This window comes from Littorina saxatilis, linkage group LG14 (genome assembly GCF_037325665.1).
Source record: "Littorina saxatilis isolate snail1 linkage group LG14, US_GU_Lsax_2.0, whole genome shotgun sequence".
NCBI lineage: Eukaryota > Metazoa > Mollusca > Gastropoda > Littorinimorpha > Littorinidae > Littorina > Littorina saxatilis.
In genome coordinates this window covers 16,173,853-16,195,536 of record NC_090258.1, presented here as the reverse complement: position 1 = coordinate 16,195,536, position 21,684 = coordinate 16,173,853, and the positions used below count along the sequence as shown (strand labels likewise).

The 21,684-nt window shown below is 42.0% G+C and overlaps 2 protein-coding genes and 1 long non-coding RNA gene across 4 annotated transcripts in view; 2 read left to right on the top strand and 1 right to left on the bottom strand.

Annotated features, from left to right (window-relative positions):
• LOC138947233 (aquaporin AQPAe.a-like) overlaps positions 1-7,351 on the bottom strand; it is a 44,564-nt gene extending 37,213 nt beyond the window's left edge. Inside the window, exon 1 of the mRNA XM_070318672.1 lies at positions 7,112-7,351. The gene's annotated coding sequence lies outside the window, so the exon portion shown is untranslated. The remainder of the gene's footprint in view (positions 1-7,111) is intronic.
• Positions 1-21,684, top strand: part of LOC138947245 (uncharacterized) — a 394,861-nt gene that overhangs the window by 317,646 nt on the left and 55,531 nt on the right. The window lies entirely within an intron of this gene.
• The window catches only part of LOC138947230 (YEATS domain-containing protein 2-like), a 48,019-nt gene continuing 43,520 nt past the window's right edge, over positions 17,186-21,684 (top strand). The window contains exons 1-4 of one of the 2 annotated variants that reach the window (XM_070318669.1): positions 17,186-17,223; positions 18,374-18,555; positions 19,013-19,110; positions 20,021-20,110. In XM_070318669.1, the coding sequence (XP_070174770.1) occupies positions 18,462-18,555; positions 19,013-19,110; positions 20,021-20,110 (282 nt within the window). In that variant the 5' untranslated portion in view covers positions 17,186-17,223; positions 18,374-18,461. Of the gene's footprint in view, positions 17,224-18,355; positions 18,556-19,012; positions 19,111-20,020; positions 20,111-21,684 lie in introns of those variants that run through there. The other variant, XM_070318670.1, reaches the window with a different exon arrangement.

Genomic DNA, 21,684 nt, shown 5'->3' with positions numbered 1-21,684 from the left:
CACACGCACGCGCGCGCGCACGCACGCATGCACACACACGCACACACACACACACACACACACACACACGCACACACACACACACACACACACACACACACACACACACACACACACACACGCGCGCGCACGCAGACAGACAGACAAACAGACAGATAAACAGAGACAGAGAGGTAGACAGAAAGAGCGAAGTTGTGGAGAGAACAGGTATATGTGTATACAGCATGACTTCCCTTCTTTGTCTCTGTTAATCTAGGGAGAAAATATTCAGCGATATTTCTCCGTAGGCCTAAAGTTCGGCCATGACCTAGGCAAAATAACTTGCGCAGCCGCAGAAACAAGAAAATGGAAATCTTTTATGAAATGATTGGGAGCCACGCAAATTTGACCTCTTGATTCCGACCATGAACCCGCTGTTGATAATCTGGAAGGTCGTACCAGAAATGCAGATCTATCTCTGGCCGATTCATAGATTCAACCTACAAACTGCGACCTCATTTGTGATCAGATGGCCAAGCAATGCGTGAAATCTTTTATTCTAAAGCCTTATGGCTCGTTTCGACAAGCATTAAACGGATGAAATTAACCACATGCAGTTTATTCTTCAGAAAAATGCACACAAAAAATGGGTTGGGTTCGGGGATTTGTACATAAACGTCTTCCTCGCGATAGATTCGCTGATTTGTCTTATGAAGCCGTCATCAACACGTACGAACACAATGATTGCAGAAGCAAACTCTGTACCTACACGACCGAGACACAAGACTGATTATTTCACAGCTGCAATGTGAATAGAGAACAAAGACGTTTTGGGTAAGCTTACTCACGTCAGGTCTTCACTGACAAGCTAGGAACAGACGGAAAATTCCGAACAAAAGTAAATGACGTCAAAGTCTCTTTCGCTTTGCGTGTAACTTTGTCATGACGTCTTTTTGTGACGACAGTATACGCGACAATTTGTTCGCTTCCGGTGTCATTTTAGACTGAAAAGCAACTCAAAAGAAGGAGCTAAGCCTGTGTCTTGAAACAGCTGAAACACTCTTTTGGATTGCCGTTTCAATGTTAACCAAAAAGTTAAAGAAAAAAAACAAGGTTCAGTTGCGAACTGACAGCGGATTGAGCATTTATTCCTGTTGATGAAGGTACGATTGAAGCTTTATTCTCTCCGTCAACCAACAAGACTAGATTTGTAGCAGACGACTGAAAAACAAAGTGTGCGTTTTTCCTGTCTTGTGAAGGCGATTATGTCGTTATAAGTTATCTGTACGTTGTGAAGACATTTCAAAACAAAATTTAGCTTTGATGCGTCACGGGATATAAGCTTATACGTTTTCATCCATGGAATTGGTTTTTTCGTCTCGGCAGGGTGAATGAATTCATGATGTCTTTTCCGGAACTGGACAAAACTGGCCTTGCCAAGACTGAAACAAAAATTAATATAGTTCTACAACTTCTAGGCTTGGGTTGATTGCCCATGGTGAATTTCCAATGATTTGTTTCCACATCCCATGACAAATTCTCTTTACTTTGGTCATGCCATATATATATATACGTTACAGCTCCGTCCATCCATGGTATTGCGTGATATTTTGTCTCGACGGGGTGAAAGAATATAATGACGTCACTCTCGGCCGACGTCATCATATTCATTGACCCAGTCTCGACAAAATATCAGGCGATACCATGGATGGACGGAGCTGTAACTTATACATTTAATACGAGAGCCAGGGGGAAACTAAACAAATAAAGACGAATGCCTTTTTCAACACTCACTCAAAGAGTCATGCACGGAATTGTCCATGCTGTCGAACCAGACAAATTGTCATCATTTTCACGAGTTTTCATTCACAAACACCTATGAAATAAATCTCATGTTCCCCATGCAATAAATCGAGGTGGTGAATGGGTTTGAGCTTTCAGGTGAAACGTGGATTGTCAAAGTAAAAGCCAATCAGGCTGATTGTTTGATGAGTGGAACCATCGCGGCTTTGGATTTGTGTTTCCGAGGACAACGATTGTAAGCATTGAATTCACTCTCAAAGACCCAATCAATGTTGATAATTACCGCAGCGACTCATGGTCAATTTGCAACTTATCTCTGTAATCGCAAAATCCACAACGAAAAGTCATAAACACTTAAAAAGAAAAGAAATATGCTCAACACTTACTGAACTCACACGTATGATCGCAGCTCTGTAAATGTTCAGACTGGAAGAAAAGCGTCAACAAGCTACGTTTGACGTCACATACAATGTTGACGTGTTATCTCGAGCTACTGTGACGATGCTTTGTGGCCCGGAATTGGATTCTAAAAATTTGTCTCCCTATGGGTTATTGTGCATTTTGTTGCACAACCAAAATGATGACAAAACGATGTTTGGTGGCTTGTCGTCAGACCAGCATTTTGTTGTTGGTCCTCGGGGAGCATATCGCCTTTTGTCTCATATTTATCAACCGCGGCCTTCGGCCTTGGTCGATAAAGATGAAACAAAAGACGATATGGTCCCCTTGGACCAACAAAAAAGCTGGTCTGTCAACAAGCCACCAAACATCTTATAATGCACATAACGGTATGTGGGAGGTGTGTTTATAACCTGCCCTGTTATATAGTGCTATATGTCTTATGTAAAAACAATGTCCTGTTTGTATTATTGTTATGTACCACGCCTGAATTTCTCTATGAGATAATAAAGTATTCTTATTCTTATTCTTATTCTTAGGCGTACCTGTTTTAATACGACAATCTTATTGTTGCTTTTGTTGTTGTTGTTGTTGTTGTTGTTGTTGTTGTTGTTGTCGTATGTTGTTGTTGTTGCTGTTGTTGTTGCTGTTGTTGTTGCTGTTGTTGCTGTTGCTGTTGTTGTTGTTGTTGTTGCTGTTGTTGTTGCTGTTGCTGTTGTTGTTGTTGTTGTTGTTGCTGTTGTTGTTGCTGTTGTTGTTGCTGTTGCTGTTGTTGTTGTTGCTGTTGTTGTTGCTGTTGCTGTTGCTGTTGTTGTTGTTGTTGTTGTTGCTGTTGCTGTTACTGTTACTGTTGTTGTTGTTGTTGTTGTTGTATGTTGTTGTTGTTGTTGTTGTTTGTTGTTCTTGTAGTTCTATCAAAATAAAGTTACTGTTATGTGGTTACTACAACTTATATGTACTTTGTTGGTTGCTATGAAAAATGACCCACGTTTTTCAGACGGACAATGTCCTTTTTAAACACGGGCAACAAGGAATGTCTTGATAAAATCAACGCTCCGGAGTTTTTCAGACACTGCTGATATTTGCCTGTGCGAATATAACTTTTAAAGGCACAGTAAGCCTCCCGTAAACCATCACAGAGCTCCCCGAGCGTCTACATACAGTACAAGCATACTTCCATTTGAACGCTCACCGAACGGGAACATCCTGGCTGCTTTCTGTCGAGCGTGAGAAATTTTCAAAGAATTTATTCTCGTGGATTTGGTCTTCTACAACAATGGCGCCTCGTTTTGGTGCTGGACGGCTGTTATGATACCGGAAATCACGCCCGGACAGTAAGCCTCCCGTAAACCATCACAGATACTGTCAGGCTTTTACACACAGTACAAACACCCTTCCATTTGAACGCTCACCAAACGGGAACATCCTAGGTGCCCTACGAAAAGAGCGAGCAATTTTTAAATAATTAATTTTGCAGATTGTCTCGAACACATTTTGGACCCATCCTGAACTCAGGTCAAACATGAGTTACTTCCCTTCGGGTCTCATTCTATCGATGTAAACTGGCGATAGACGTGAATCGATGATTATCAAAATGTTTTGGACCGTGGTGCGTTTTTGCGCTTGACCTAACTTTTAAAATCTAAATAATAAATTGACAGCTTGTTACACAAACATTCTTTAATCATAAAAGAATTCTTTTTTCCTCAAGACAAGATCAGTACAATTCGAAGTTGTGAAAGTTTGAAAAAAGAAAAGCCCGGAAGCAGGGTCACGCAAGGGTCGTAGCAGACGACGGTTTATGCATATCGCCGTTCCTCTCAACAGTCAAAAGCCATCGCTAGAGTTCTTGTGAACCACAGCCGTTTGTTTCGTGCATAAAAACGTGCTATTGTAAATAAGCTCACATTGAGTCGCATTCAAATAGCTAACTGACGACTACATTGTGAAAAAGGGAAACTGGATCACACGGGTTCACGATGGCTCAGGGGTAAGATAAACCACGCAAAAACAAATTCTTTGAAAATTGTTCGCTCTTTACGGAGGGCACCTAGGATGTTCTCAATCGGTGAGTGTTTAAATGAAAGGGTGTTTGTACTGTGTGTAAAAGCCTGACCGTATCTGTGATGGTTTACGGGAGGCTTACTGTGCCTTTAACAAGAAGGAAAACAAATAAAATGCAGCATGTATTATTTGGAGAGTTTATTACTTACCCTTCAGCATGAGTGATCATGAAATGCAGGAGATAAAAAGAATTAAGTGTTATACAGTCTTTCCAATCCGAGTAAAATGCACAAACGGGTAATCCAATACTGCTTTAACTACTTTGTAATCGTTTTACACATGTCGAATTCTTTCGGATGTTTTTGAGGAGATGATACAGACACACACTTCAGCCCACTTCACGTCTGTTGACTGTGCATGAGTGTGTATGTATGACGTCTATGACTGCCGTTTACAAACAGAAATACGACCGAAAGCAAATAAAGCGGTGTTGCGACTCAGATCGCCTTTTTCAACATCATTGTGTTCTCCTTTTTTACATTTAGTCAAGTTGTGACTAAATGTTTCAACATCGACGGGGAATCGAGACGAGGGTTGTGGTGTATGTGTGTGCGTGCGTGTGTGCGTGTGTGCCTGTGTATAGAGCGATTCAGACAAAACTACTGAACTGATCTTCATACAATTTCACATGAGAGTTCCTGGGTATATTATCTCCAGAAGTGTTTTCCTGTTTTTGGATAAATGTCTTTGGTGACGTCATATCCGGCTTTTTGTGAAAGTTGAGGCAGCACTGTCACGCTCTCGTTTTTCAACCAAATTGGTTGAAATTTTGGTCAAGTAATCTTCGACGCCCGGACTTTGGTATTGCATTTCAGCTTGGAGGCTTAAAAGTTCATTAATGAGTTTGCTCATTAAAGTTGTCATTAAAACCGATTTTTCGCAAACAGATTTACAATTGATTGCATATGTATTTCTCATCTTCTCCTAAATTCAAAAATATATAGATATGTCATGTTTACTCTAAAATTGTGCTCAGAATGAAAGAAAATAGGTTCAGTAAGTACTACGGACGCGTGTTTCGCGGCGACTAGCGTGACCCGTCTCGGTCTTTAGTATGGTTAGCCGAATCTTTCTCAATATAGTCTCGGCGATGATTCAATTTGGTTTGTGTTGTTGATCTTGACTAAATGTTCTTATATCGTTTCACGCGACTTGTTTTCCTTTTCTATCGTTGCTGCAACTAATATTCGTCCCAAAAGAAAAATGCTGCATCATTTTGTTCTGGGCAAATGTCAATATTTTACTTTTAAAACGTACAAAACGCCATTTCTGGAATTTACCCTCAAAAGTAAAACATGACAACGGCAAATTAACAGTCAGCTGTATCAATTGCCTAACGGACACCTATGTAATTCAGCAACAAGCCACTTTTCTGATTTTATTTTGATTTTTGATTTTTTTTTTTTTACATAAGTAAGAGCATGTCTTTATTTCTTGTAAACGCCTGGATGGATCGTTAATTAGCGATTTACATGATCGTTTACACGAGAAGAAACATTTCTGTGATGTACAATTAGATTATAACACCTTTTTGTGTTGTTGTTTTTTCTAAGCCATACACCGACAGTAAGAGTTCTAAAGTCCCATTGGGTTCATTATCCTTGGGAGACAAACATGCATGGTGCATATTTCAAAATAGAAAAACTATCAGCATGCATTCCTTTATTGCCTCACGATTATTGCTGCACCTTTCTAAATAACAAAGCGATATTCACAATAATGTGTCAGCATTATTCAAAATTGCACACAAGATTTTCTGTGCACTCTCACCACTCTGTGTGTGTGTGGGGGGGGGGGGGAGTTGGTGTGTGTGTGTGTGTGTTTGTGTGTGTGTGCGTGCGTGCGTGCGTGGTGCGAGAGCGAGCGTGCGTGCGAGCGAGCGTACGTGCGTGCGTGCGTGCGTGCGTGCGTGCGTGCGTTCGTTCGTGCGTGCTTGATTGCGTGTGTGCGTATAATTATGCGTGTGGGTGTAAGAGTATGTAGTTGTGATCTTGCAAGTCATCAATGCTGCATAAAATGTTAAATCTGTAGGCCCCTACTTGTGTGATTGTTCGCCAAACGCTTCTGTCAGCTTGACCGCAAGATGATAACTGGACAAACACACACACACACATACACACCACACACTCACACACACACACACACACACACCCGCACACATACACACACACAAACACACACACACACACACACACACACACACACACACACATATTGACACATACTTCTGTACTCGCACGTTCTAAAAGAGCCTAGTATACTGTACATACTCAGTGAGACAGAGACTGAAAAGCAGACACAGAGCGAACAAGAGAGAGAGAGAGAGAGAGAGAGAGAGAGAGAGAGAGAGAGAGAGAGAGAGAGAGAGAGAGAGAGAGAGAGAGAGAGAGAGAGAGAGAGAGAGAAAGAGAGAAAGAGAGAGAGAAAGAGATAGAGTAACAAATATGGAAAAAATAACCAAAACAAGCCTTCACGTTTTCACCAATATTTCGGCCTCGATATATATGTGTGTGTGTGTGTGTGTGTGTGTGTGTGTGTGTGTGTGTGTGTGTGTGTGTGTGTGTGTGCCTGCGTGCGTGCGTGCTTGCTTGCGAGCGTGCGTTCGTGCGTGTGCGCGCGCATGCGGGTGTGTGTATGTGTTCGTGTATGAATGTATATACATGCGTCTGTTTGCAAGCACATGTGTCCGCCTGCTTGTGCTTGCACGACCATGGACGAGATCCGGGCATTCAGTACTCGAAAAATGAAAAACTATAAAACAAAGACGGGCATCAGTTTTCTACGATCAGACAAATCCGCGCAACTATATATAATACACAACTTCAAACACACGGTACTTGTTCTAATGACAATCAAACGATCTTACCTGCATAAGCGATCAGCGCTGAATCGATACAAATCCAAGATGTGCTTGCAGCCTTATGCAAAACGACTGTCAAGCATTTGCATAAACACTTCTTTTACGGCCGAAACTCAAACTGACACGCCCACAATATTGCTGCTTAAAAGGTATTGCCGATGTAAATGCGTCCAGTGAGGCTCTTCGTTTTAACTCCCCCCGTTAAGCTTCCGTTCGCTTTGCGAGCTGCGCGCTGCTATGACTAAAAACAATGGGGAGAAGCCGTTTTATTCAGCCTTTTAAGTCATCGTTCATGGGACTTTTTGTTGTTGTGTACCCACTACAGGCACATGAAAATACATTTTCAGGAGCAAAAATGCCATTTTTAGACTAGCGAAATAAAAAGAAAAAAAGTTGTATGCACTCAGGTAGGAGCACTGTCGTGCCGCTGAAAGTCGTTAACAAAAACAAAACAAAACACGAAAAATAATGATAATAATAAATTAAAGTTAAAATCAAATAATCTAACGACAAAAAAAGTACGTTTATAGAATTTTAATTACAGACCTAAATGAAACATTCACTACAACCTCGACATATCGGCCTTTATAGTACAAACACGATACACTTAAATGTAAAGCTAAGGTCCAAATATCACGAATATTTTGGCGAACAACAACGAGTTAATAGAATTTTGCCACAACGATGTTTAATGCCACGAATGATTGCGAAAAATCGGCCGAACAAGAACGAAGTAATACGAACCACAACGATCTCGACGATTTTCTTCACTAATCCCAAATCGTTGTAGTTTGCCATCAAAAATCGTCACAGTGGGACCTGGATTTAAGACTTCAGCAGAATCAGTTGCTTTACACCGATGAAATTGCACTCATAGGCGTAGAACTCAGTTTCTTTACACCGATGACATTACACTCATAGGCGTAGAACTCAGTTGCTTTACACCGATGCCATTACACTCATAGGCGTAGAACTCAGTTGCTTTACACCGATGTCATTACACTCATAGGCGTAGAACTCAGTTGCTTTACACCGATGACATTACACTCATAGGCGTAGAACTCAGTTGCTTTACACCGATGACATTACACTCATAGGCGTAGAACTCAGTTGCTTTACACCGATGAAATTACACTCATAGGCGTAGAACTCAGTTGCTTTACACCGATGAAATTACACTCATGGGCGTAGAACGCTCTAAAACTCAGTTACCATATCATAATACTCAGAGGTACGTATTTATCACCCACTTTTCGTTACAACTGTAAACCGTTGTTTCAGCTGTAATGATTTAAATTCAAAAACAGTTCCCGAAATTCAAGGAAGCTGTTTGCAAGGGACCGCCACACTTAACAGACAGAGAGAATCGTGGTAATGTACGTGTTGAAACTCAGGCAAAGAAAAGCGATTCTTTTTAATTTGAAAATATTCGATTTTTATATATACCGTAAACATTGTTTTCACATTCTCAAGGGAGATAGATACCTTGACCAAATGAAGGATCAAGTGAAGGGGAGCCGGGTAGCTCAGGTGGTAGAGCACTGGACTTGTGATCCTAAGGTTACATGTTTGAATTCCGGCAGGGACGGACACGGGTCAACTTTATGTGACAGACTCAGAGACGGTATCCATGTCCCACCCCCGTGTCATCTCGATCATACTGCAATAAGTCCAAGTGGCCGATTACACCTAAACACGCATACACCTATGGGTAGCGCGACTCTTGTTGCTGCTAGCTTTCCACTGGGAGGAAGCGACCCGACTTTCCCAGCATTGGAATAATAGAGTAAATCAAATTAAATGAAAACAAGTCGCGTAAGGCGAAAATACAATATTTAGTCAAGTAGCTGTCGAACTCACAGAATGAAACTGAACGCAATGCCATTTTTCAGCAAGACCGTATACTCGTAGCATCGTCAGTCCACCGCTCATGGCAAAGGCAGTGAAATTGACAAGAAGAGCGGGGTAGTAGTTGCGCTAAGAAGGATAGCACGCTTTTCTGTACCTCTCTTTGTTTTAACTTTCTGAGCGTGTTTTTAATCCAAACATATCATATATATATATATGTTTTTGGAATCAGGAACCGACAAGGAATAAGATGAAAGTGTTTTTAAATTGATTTCGACAATTTTTTTTTTTTTTTTTTTTTTTTTTTTTTTTTTTTTTTTTTCCTTCCTTACACCTGTTCCTTGTCCCGGTGTGCACTCACGCCGCCCCGTCCCTGCACTCACTGTTCCATCCACATCTGAATTTCGTTCCGCTGCCAGACTTGTCGATTTTACAGACGCTCCAGGGAGGGATGTCGGGTTGTTGCGGTAGGCTACCCTCGGAAGATGACACTGCACTTCTGCTGAGTCACTTCGACGGTGTTCAGTAGTGGGTCTGTCCCGAGCTAACGGACGCAGCCCACTACCTACTATGCCCCCTACTAACGACATTGACAGCTAAGTCGCGGAGCCAGACTGAGTGAGGGTCCCCTCCAGAGAGCAGACCGCCACCATGTCCCTCCGTCGACCCCCCAGAACGTCACACGTTGAGGACTGACAGCAGAAGTACTATTCAGGGAAGGATTGAACAGGAACACTGAGACCAAGGTCACCATGAGAGCTCCGGGCATGAAGGGCCACAAGAGCAAGGACACTTTATAATTTTGGATGATTAATGAGATGAAGATGATTATAATGATGATGCTATGGATTTCCAATTTGGTTTGAGACTACGTGACAGGGCTGCACTCTACGCTTACTGTCATAATATATTCTGGCGTCAACCAGGCCCGAGAACTGCTGCACCTGCGGTGTTATTCAGGTAAACAGAACCTGAGCACCCTCAAAGTCGCATTCGTTAAGTGAATGACACTCGGCTGTGTGATCCCAGCGTTCCGATAGGTACGGTACCATAGCACTTCCACTCTGGGTAGGAGCCGACCGTTGCCCGAAAAACCCACATGACCCTGATGGGATTCGAACCCACGACCTCCCGGCCCACAGCCCGATGCGCTAACCACTGCGCTACGGGGGCCGGAAAGTGTTTTTAAATTGATTTCGACAATTTAATTTTGATAATAATTTTTATATATTTAATTTTCAGAGCTTGTTTTTAATCCAAATATAACATATTTATATGTTTTTGGAATCAGAAAATGATGGAGAATAAGATGAACGTAAATTTGGATCGTTTTATAAATTTTTATTTTATTTTACAATTTTCAGATTTTTAATGACCAAAGTCATTAATTAATTTTTAAGCCACCAAGCTGAAATGCAATACCAAAGTCCGGGCTTTGTCGAAGATTACTTGACCAAAATTTCAACCAATTTGGTTGAAAAATGAGGGCGTGACAGTGCCGCCTCAACTTTCACGAAAAGCCGGATATGACGTCATCAAAGACATTTATCAAAAATATGAAAAAAACGTTCGGGGATTTCATACCCAGGAACTCTCATGTCAAATTTCATAAAGATCGGTCCAGTAGTTTAGTCTGAATCGCTCTACACACACACACAGACAGACACACACACGCACATACACCACGACCCTCGTTTCGATTCCCCCTCGATGTTAAAATATTTAGTCAAAACTTGACTAAATATAAAAAAATGAAAATGAAAAAATGAAAAAAAAGTTGTTTAAGGACAGAGTTAACTGTTTTGCACTTATTCCCGGCGATGGGCAAGACTGAGGGGGGGGGGTGTGCGGTGGAGGGGGGGGGGGGGGTGGGGGTGGAATGAGTTGGATAAAGAGGGTGTATGGACAAAAAGGTTTTCGTTTTGTTTTGTTTGTTTCTTCGTCTTCTTTCGACTGTATTTTCTCTTCTTTGAGGAGCGAAGGCAGGCAGATATTAATAGAATCTAGTTAAAATTATAATACACCCCCGCTTTCAGCGCTTTTGCTTCTCTGTAACCCAAGCTCCCCCTCCCCACCCCCCCCCACCCCCCACCACTGCCCTTACAAAAACCAGCCGGCCAGAGTGTGTAGTTTGTGTCGTGGCTAACCCACCCCTAAAAGGAAGTATGCTTCCCGCCTGGAAAAAAAGAAAAGAAAACGAAAGGAATTAGTCACACACAAACATGGGTTGAAGCAACCTGCATGCAACTGCATGGGTCAAACAAACAAACAAAAACCGTTGAAAAGTTAATAATAAAAAAAAACTAACTCGACAGGTGCATTTAGCTTTTGACGTCCAAGGCGTAACCTTCACGCCGCAAGAAGAAAATGATTATTTCAAAAGTCAGGAAGCCTCCTTGTGATCAATTATAAATCAAATATCAAAGCTGTCAAAATCAGTGCGAAAGGCGTTGTGAAGATTTCTATGGGACAAAACTTGTCCATGGGCGTCACCGGAGCGTCGTGAATTTCCGGCATGAGTGTAGCGAAACCAAAGAGTCTGTCTGCAGTCGGTCAGTGCGTGCATGTGTGGGACAACGTTTTTCTATGGGCGCCCCCCCCCCCCCCCTCCTCATCAGTTTCCGGCGTGATTGTAAGCCAAACCAAATGGGCTTAAAAAAAAAAATGCAATAATGTGTGCGAGGGTGCGAGCGTGCGCGCGCGTGTGTGTGTGTGTGTGTGTGTGTGTGTGTGCACGATTTTCTGCGTATCTAAACATAAGTAGTCTACTTAGTCTACTGATCAACAGCTGACAATACATGTATCAGCAGTCGCAAAGTAGATTCCATCCACACACATAATCATGTCATCCCGCGATATCGAGCGCCTATGCCTTTGACGCACTCAAGCGTAGCGGGCAAGCGCGAGAGAGAGAGAGAGAGAAATAGAGTGAGACGGGAGAAAAATAGAGTGAGAGAGAGAGAGAGAGAGAGAGAGAGAGAGAGAGAGAGAGAGAGAGAGACGGGCATGACAGGGACAGAGACCGCAGGATGACCACAGTTAATAAGACAGCGGTATACCTATTATATAGCCTGCCATTACATTATACAGTATAGGTTCGTGTTACTGTGAGGCGACTACTGTGTCAATTTACTAGCCGTCAGTCTTGAAAGAGATCGAGAGTGAATAATGTCCGACGAAAGTAGTTGTGTGTGGGGGGAAGGGGTGGGGGTAGGGGGAGGCAGGAGGGGTGTGGGGTAGGTTTGCGAGCGTCCAGTTGGGGGGCGGGGGCTGAGGGTGGCGAGGTAGGTGGGGTCGAGGGAGTGTGTGATGCATGTGTGTGTGTGTGTGTGTGTGTATCGGACACGGTTCAACTTTATGTTTCCATGTACCACCCCATGTGGGTCGCACCTAAACACGCACATACCTGAGTACAGCGCCTCTGTTGCTGCTAGCTTACCATTTGGACCTCGGATGAGAATTTAATTTCCCGGCAATGAGATACTAGTAAGTAAAATTATTAGATTTGAAAAGAGAAAAATGCATGCGTGTTCGTTCGCGTGCGTGCGTGCGTGCGTGCGTGCGTGTGTTACGGACAAGAGAAAATACCAAGCATCCATCCCTTAAAACAGATTTTGGCATCTTAAATGATCGTAACAGTGTGTGTGTGTGTGTCGGTGTGTGTGTGTGTCCGCGCGCGCGTGTGTGCGTGTGCGTGTGTGTGAGTGTGTGCGGTGTGCGTGTGCGTGTGTGTTTGTGGGTGTGTGAGTGCGTGCGTGCGTGCGTGCTCGCGGGCGTACATGTGCGTACATGTGCGTGCGTAACACGTACACGTTTTTAAAGAAACCCTCACACACACATAACAAAACCCTAAAATAACAATAAAAACATATTGGCAAAACCACGAGTGTACATGGGAGTTGCAGGCCATGAAAGCAGAAGACTGAGAAGAATAAATAAGCCTCGACAATCAAGATAGACCCGTCGTAGTCCTGGCGACTGAGGATCTCCAACTTGGACAGACTCACTGAGTACAGTCGACACCCCCCCCCCCCCTCCCTTCCTCTCCCCCTTTTAAGACCTCCACAAATCTGAGAAAATTACTGAAGTCTTAAAAAGGAGGGAGTCTTAAAATGGAGGGAGTCTTAAAATGGAGGGAGTCTTAAAATGGAGGGAGTCTTAAAATGGAGGGAGTCTTAAAAAGGAGGGAGTCTTAAAATGGAGGGAGTCTTAAAATGGAGGGAGTCTTAAAATGGAGGGAGTCTTAAAATGGAGGGAGTCTTAAAATGGAGGGAGTCTTAAAAAGGAGTGTCTTAAAATGGAGTGAGTCTTAAAATGGAGGGAGTCTTAAAAAGGAGGGAGTCTTAAAATGGAGCGAGTCCTAAATTGGAGGGATTCTTAAAAAGGAGTGAGTCTTAAAAAGGAGTGAGTCTTAAAAAGGAGGGAGTCTTAAAATGGAGGGAGTCTTAAAATGGAGGGAGTCTTAAAATGGAGGGAGTTTTAAAATGGAGGGAGTAAAATGGAAGGAGTCTTAAAAAGGAGGGAGTCTTAAAATGGGGGTCAATTTACAGAGGTTATGAACAGAAAATCTTATATCAATATTGAAGGGATAAGAAAGGTCTTACAATGAGGTTTCCACTGTATCAACAATCAACACCTCGGCTGTGCAGAGTGCTAATTTGTGTCAGTGAGTGTTTGCTAACTGTCAGTTAACTGTGACATCATTTCGTACACACACACGCACACACACACACACACACACACACACACACACACACACACACACACACACCATATATGCCGTGCACACACACACACTGACACACACACACACACACACACACACACACACACACTGTGACATATATACACACACACACACACACACACGGCACACACTGTGACACTGACGCACTCGCGCTCGAACGCACGCACGCACCCGCGCCGGAATGCACCCACGCGGAACGCACACACACACACACACACACACACACAAACACACACACACACACACACACAAACACACACACACACTCGCACAGGCACCGTCTGACCACTGAGTATCCCATCACGGCCCTCAGCCTCCGCTGTTGAAAGCAGCGAGGGAGTTTTCAAGTTGTTTTAGCACACAATGAGTGGAAGGATGACTGAGACTGATCCCCAGAGGCAGAGGGTAAACGCCAGTGCGATAGCTTGAACATGGGAGCGAAGGCAAAGTATTATAACTGGTCTCCAAGTCAGTTAACTTGTATTGCTGGCTTGCTGTCCGGGCGGTTGCACTATTGTTAAATGATCATCACACCAGGACTGATAATCCACTACTCCGTATTCAGTGTTGCAGATGTTGCACACACACATCAATCAATCAATCAATATGAAGCTTATATAGCGCGTATTCCGTGGGTACAGTTCTAAGCGCTTGTCGAAGAGTTGTCAACACAGGACTAACAAAGAAACTAACATCTACAGACGGACACAAACCCTATCACACACTAGCAAACCCTGATAAACATACAACAAACAACTGTTTAACAACAATGTTCACATCAATAGCTAGGTCCAAACAAAATAATATCAAACACAAAGAAAACACCTCTCACAGATCACAGCACAAGAATGTCTTTTGGGGCACAACACATCACTGTCGAACATGAAAGTCGCATCCAGCTACGGGAAGAACTGAGTCTTCAACCTACTCTTGAACGCGTCAAGAGAGGGGCTCTGGCGAAGCTCAAGCGGCAGGGAGTTCCAGACGGAGGGGCCCGCGGAGGGAAATGCACGCTGACCAGCAGATGCGAGTTTCGAGCGAGGGATGTGAAGGCGGAGTGGGTCAGCAGCAGAACGAAGGGGACGGTCGGAGGGCTGGGTGTACAGGTCCAGGGAGGATTGAAGGTACTCGGGAGCAGAGTCGTTGAGACACTTGTAGACCAGAGTGGACAGTTTGTAGGAGATTCGGGTGTTGACAGGGAGCCAGTGCAAGGAGCGAAGTAGGGGGGTGATGTGGTCTCGCTTCGTCTTCCTCAACGTCAGCCTGGCAGCAGCGTTCTGGACTCGTTGTAGGCCATGAATGGATGAGGCGGGGAGGCCAGCCAGAAGGGAGTTGCAGTAGTCCAGACGACTGAAGATGAGGGAGACAACCAGCTTGACACAGGCGTCGTGGGTGAGGTAGCGACGGATGGAGGCGATGCGTCGTAGGTGGAAAAAGCAGGTCTTGATGATGAAGGAGATGTGTGTCTGCATGGAGAGAGTGGAGTCGAGAAAGACGCCAAGGCTCTTGACAGCAGGGGAGAATGGAACAGTCGCGTCATCCAGCTGGAGGTCGGTCACAGTGAGGGAAGCAATCTTCTGTCGTGTTCCAACAAGAAGGGCCTCTGTCTTCTCACTGTTCAGCTTCAACTTGTTCTCAGTCATCCAGTTCTTGATGTCAGTGAAACAACTGGAGATGGATCCCAGGAGATGGTCAACGTCCTCCGGCTTGGCGCTGTTCTGGAGCTGCGTGTCATCGGCAAAGGAGTTGTAGTTCAAGCCGTGGCGTTCGATGACCAGGGAGAGGGGTTGGGTGTACAGGGTGAAAAGGACACATCACACACACACACACACACACACACACACACACACACACGCACACACACACACACACACACACACACACACACACACACACACACAAATATGGCATTCCGTTTGTCAAATAATTATTTGGATACTTTTTCATGTTTTTTTCACCAGTTTTAGCTAAATAATCATTATTTAGAAGCTCATGTGCTAAATAAGTAATTGTTTATAAACAACGTAAAAAAATTCTAAATATTTTTTTGTTTACGTAAACCATTCATTGTTTACATAAAAATTCATTGTTTACGTAAATAATTCATTGCTTACGTAAATAATTCATTGTTTACGTAAATAATGTATTGTTTACACAAATAAACTCTTATTTCACAAAATAATATTTTTTGGGTGGATAAAGTGAGCAGTTGCTAAATAAATCATTGTTTACCTATAAAATGCATTATTCAGCAGATTCGCTAAATAATGAAAACTGCTTTCCCTAAACAATTCATTGTTTAGGGAAAGCAGTTTTCATTATTTAGGGGAATCAAGAATTGACTTCTAAGCTTCATTTTTTTTCTTTGTGTATACTATAATTCAATACAAGGTATCTCCAAACATTATTTACTTGTATTCAATTATAGTAATCACTGAAAGACAAAACTTAGTTCAGAAGCGAATCCGAGAAACCCCTAAATAATGGAAAATGTGTTGGCTAAACAATTCATTGTTTACGTAAATAATTCATTGTTTACGTAAATAATGATTTATTTAGCAACATTGCTGATTGTTTATAAACAATGTAATATAGTCTAAATAATATTATTTAGACGTATTTTAAATTGTTTGTAAACAATCAGCAATGTTGCTAAATAAATCATTATTTACGTAAACAATGAATTATTTACGTAAACAATGCATTGTTTACGTAAATAATGAATGGTTTACGTAAACAAAAAATTATTTAGAATTGTTTTACATTGTTTATAAGCAATTACTTATTTAGCACATGAGCTTCTAAATAATGATTATTTAGCTAAAACTGGTGGAAAAAACATGAAAAAGTATCCAAATAATTATTTGACAAATGGAATGCCATACACAAAGGCGTTGTGTTTGGTTGCCGCAGAAACGTCACGTATACAGATAATCTAGAAACTGACTTGAAGACAACACTTACAATTCATAATCCATTTGCCAAACCGTTGAAAAGTGTGATGCCAGTCTTCAAGTTTTCTGTGCATCAGATAACAACAGATAAAGAATTTTCATTTCGATAACACACACACGCGGTTTGAGAGAGAGAGAACTCGAACTCGAACTCGAAAACTTTATCAGTACCGAGGGATGATATCATTAGGTCCATATGGTCCTTTCTTACAGCTAGTCCCTACTATAATACACACATAAAACAAAGAACAAATATGAAGAATTTATAAAAAAAACAATAAAAAAAACAATGGGGAAAGGTATAACATCATAAAAATTAAAAAGTGTGCTTGAGAGAGAGAGAGAGAGAGAGAGAGAGAGAGAGAGAGAGAGAGAGAGAGAGAGAGAGAGAGAGAGAGAGAGAGAGAGAGAGAGAGAGAGAGAGAGAGTGTCTGAGAGAGACTGAGAGAGAGAGACTGGTTCTCAAGTCCACTAAGCTATCGTGGAACCACAGAATGGAACTAATAGTACCAAGGGGGAGTCACTCGGAAAGCTAATTTTGCTTCATAATGGCGGCTTACATGCAAAAGGTTTGTCTGAAATGATAAAGAAGTCCGTGATTTTGTGTGCATTGAGCTGTCGACAAAGTCTACGCGGTCACATAATGCATTTGTATTGTTTATTTTCTGGTCCGGCGTCAGACGAAAAAAAAGTACAGTTGTATCTATTTACAAGCGGCCAAGAAAGTGAGATCGCTCTAGGTTTTGGTATTGGTAGAGTCGCAGAAACTAGAAATTGAATGGCAGAAATTTGAAATGGTGAGACTCTTTCCTTTAGATTACCCAGCCCATTCCGTCCGGTCAGTCGTTTCAGTTTATGCAATTTTGGTATGACTGACACACACGTTAATGTTTTGTTCCTGTAACACTACCAGTCCAACACCTGCTCCAGAGACCCAGCTGGTAGTGGTATACATTCTATCTATTCTGAAGGGCTTCTTTTCACCTAAACGCGCACACACTTGTGCGTCTCATCTAAAGTTGGGATAAAACCCGGGAACATGCCCATAATGGCTTTGCCTTGAGGGTGTAAAACTTGAATTTCTCTCAGAGTCAGAGCTTGCCAACTTAAAACAATAAGTGAATGACCTACGGCTACTGAATTACAGTGAATATGTTTAAGAAAGATATTCACAGTGTTATTCCCAGACACAGAAGACAATAGGTCAGTTGGACCTGGATTCAAAACATATCTGTCAAAATGTTCTGTCCACCAAGACATTTTTGTGTCAAATTGACTCAATAAAAGACATCCCGTGTGTCAAAACTTTCAGACTTTAAAGTTTTAACCGGCCTGGGTTAGCTAAAACAATGCGTCAGATCAAAACAACCAAAACAATATGGGTAAATGACTGAAGACCGAGGCATGGGAATAGCACTGTAGTTAAATTAATGACTGCAAGTCAAATTCGGCTATGTATTTCCAATTCAAGTAATGCAGCAGAAATTAAGGGTGCGTTCCCTGTTGAGCAAAAACGCCTTACAAAATGTGCACCTTCACTGCTTCAGGGAATAATGCACCTGGTTTTGGTAGACTTGGGGTTAGATCCCTTCTGCAGAAATGCAGGTTCCCATTTTGTGTGAGCATTAGTTAAAACTTACATTAACTAATAATATAACTTACAGATCTATGTTAACTTAAAATGTTCCTTCAACTTACAGTTTACCATTACATTTACAGTGCGCTTTACAGACCCTGGTTTTGCTGTTGCATGCATAAAAAGGATCCAGTTGTTTCCAAGCCTGCAGTGTGAATTAATTGAGCAGCCATGGCAGCCAAACGCTCTGGTGTGGACGTTGATCCAGACTATGAAGACGTTGCTGAGCATCAAGCCAAACGGCAACGCTTCATTGAGGAAGATGGTATTGTGTGAATTACTCTGTGTGATAACACATGTGTGTGACAGTGTGTATCGGTTTGTTTGTGTGTGCGTATGTTTGCAGAAAATGGTGTGTGTGTGTGTGTGTGTGTTTGTGTGTGTGTGTGTGTGTGTGTGTGTGTGTATGCTTACATTTAGTCATACATCATGCATGTGTCTATGTGTGTGTGTCACTATCATGACTATGATTGTGTGTGCACATTAATGTTGGAGGCGTTTGGGAAGAGGAGGGAGAGGAAGATCTCCAGGAGGAAGCCATTTCAGAACATATACTGCAAACGAGTGCCCCAAAATGCTGTACATGTACTTATTTTCCCAACATAATATGATAAATGTTTGTGTTTTGAAATTACAGAATATCACAGGGATAATTTTCAGGTATTGTGGTTAATTTGAATGATGGAATGTAATTTGATGATTGATATGTTGTGTTCTTGCAGCTAAAGAGGCGAGTGTGAAGAAGATCGAGGGCATTCTAGATCAACAGCTGAGGATGGCCTTAGACGACAAGGAACAGGAAGTGAAGGAGATTGATCAGGTAAGTGTCAAGATGCTAAGTCCGGCATGTGATTTTTCCATTTTCTTAGCTGCAGAGATGGTCACTATTTGCTGACCAGCATCCAACAAAATGCGCAATTTTGCATCATTCTTTGGCAAATGTTCCGTACATGTTTGAGATTATGCTTTTATATATGATACATAACAGTCAAGTTGCACTAGTTTGTGACTTTCAGTTTCATGTTTTGGCTAGAAATAAAATTCTTCTTTAAGATTATGGTGCCAGTGGTAAAGAAAACGCTGTGCCTTAAAAAAAGAAAGGTACATGCCCTTGCAAAAACGTGTGTGTATGTGTACCAGTAAATTCAAAGCTGTTAGTGCTTTGAGTTGGATGATCCCTAGTTTAGCCTTTTGATTATTTTTGCTAGAAATGCCATAGGATAGATGGTACTTCGACGGGCGCTGTGGCGGGGTGGTAAGACGTCGGCCTCTTAATCGGAAGGTCGAGGGTTCGAATCCCGGCCGCGGCCGCCTGGTGGGTTAAGTGTGGAGATTTTTCCGATCTCCCAGGTCAACTTATGCGCAGACCTGCTAGTGGCTTATCCCGCTTCGTGTGTACACCCAAGCACAAGACCAAGTGCGCACAGAAAAGATCCTGCAATCCATGTCAGAGTTCGGTGGGTTATAGTTCTAAACACAAAAATACCCAGCATGCTTCCTCCGAAAGCGGCGTATGGCTGCCTAAATGGCGGGGTAAAAACGGTCATTCACGTAAAATTCCACTCGTGCAAAAACACGAGTGTACGTGGGAGTTTCAGCCCACGAACGCAGAAGAAGAAGAAGAAGAAGATGGTACTTCAGCTCATGTGCGTGGGATGAAAGGTCTTTTTGAAAGGATTTTTTTCTCAATGATGTCATTGTATTTTATATTTTTCTGTGCACATCTTCAGCGACTGCATCATTCAAGGGCCATGATGGATCGTCTAAGGGCGGTGATTGTTGCCAGCTACTACTCCAGGCTTCAACAGGCACCAGGAAAGGTATAATACAGTGGAGCCCCCCTTTAAGACACCCACATTTATGACTCCCTCCCTTTTGAAGACCTTTTTTTTTTTTTCTGACCTCAGTTGCATGCAGGATGCTTCAACCCATATTTTTTGCCCAATTTTTTTATATTTTTTTTTCCATTTTTATTTTTTTTTTTTTAATTTTATTTTTTTATTTTTTTTTTTTTTCTTTAGGCGGGGAGCATCCTTCTTCCTTGGTCTTTTTCTGTATAACATAATCAACTTTATATTATACAAAACATAAACTTCTGTCTAATGTTTAACTCTAATTCCAGTAAAATACTTAAGTCTAACTTCTTCCCATACTTAAATTTTCCTATGGTCATTTTTGTTATCAAAATACAATAATTTATAAAATAAATTTGATCGTTTTTTAAATTATCATTCCAAAAACCAAATAATATATCTGTTTCATTCAAAGTTATATTATAATAAATTTGCTTATAAATAAAGCCTTTACATAGTTTCCAAACGTTCCTCACCTCTTGACAATGAAAAAATAAGTGCTCAAGTGTATCCAGTTCATTTTGAAGACCTTGTTTTCTGTTCATAACCTCCGTAAATTTACCCCCACAGCCATGAAAGTGTCGAGCATTTTACTCGCCATGGCGAGTAGAAACATGTAACTTGCGAGTAGAAATGTTCATCTACTCGCCAAATGCGACCAAAGTTGCTAAAAATAAATGGTTGGCTAGTAAATTTGTTGGACTTTTAGGGCTGCCCCATTTGATTTTAAGACTCCCTCCTTTTTAAGACCTGATTTTCTCAGATTTTCTGTTCATTATCTCTGTAAATTTACCCCCATTTTAAGAAGCCCTCTTTTTTAAGACCCGATTTTCTCAGATGTTTCAGGTTTTAAAAGGGGGGTTTCCCGATTGTGGTTGTGTTGGCTGTTTTCCAAGCTGGTGTTTCCTAATACAGTGGGTAGAAATCCTTTTCATATGGAAGCTGTTCAGACTTTTTGTATTTATGACAAGCTGTCAGACCATGTGCAAAGCATGCTGTAGCTGTCTTACATTTGTAGAGAAAACATAAATCTGCCATAGCCAGTGTAGGCAAGAAAGCTAGTAAGTCTACATGTTGCCTCAATTTTTAATTTTCCAAATTTCCGCTCCTTGACGTAGCCCAACCCCCCCCCCCCTCACCTCCCCTCATCTTCCCCCCTCCTCCCTATCCACACACACAATCACACTACGGCCACACACAGACTCTCACCACAGAGATGTACTCAGTGACTCTCCCTCCATTCTCTCGCAGACATTCCAAGAGATAACGACTGTTGACGAGTCTCGTACATTGGGCAAAACCAGGGGGGCCATTTACTTTCCTCTTTTTCAAACAGGTCAACAGACGCATACATACATTTGATATCACTTAACGGACATCAACAATACAGTTGTCTGTGGACTTCTCCCAACCAAGGAAGCCCTTCCTTTGCCCAATAGACGAGAATCGGTAATCAGTGTTTAGGTAATTTATCGGAGAAAAGAGATCTGTACTTGTCTATAATATTATACGTTATTTGCGTGTTTGACCAAAATATGACA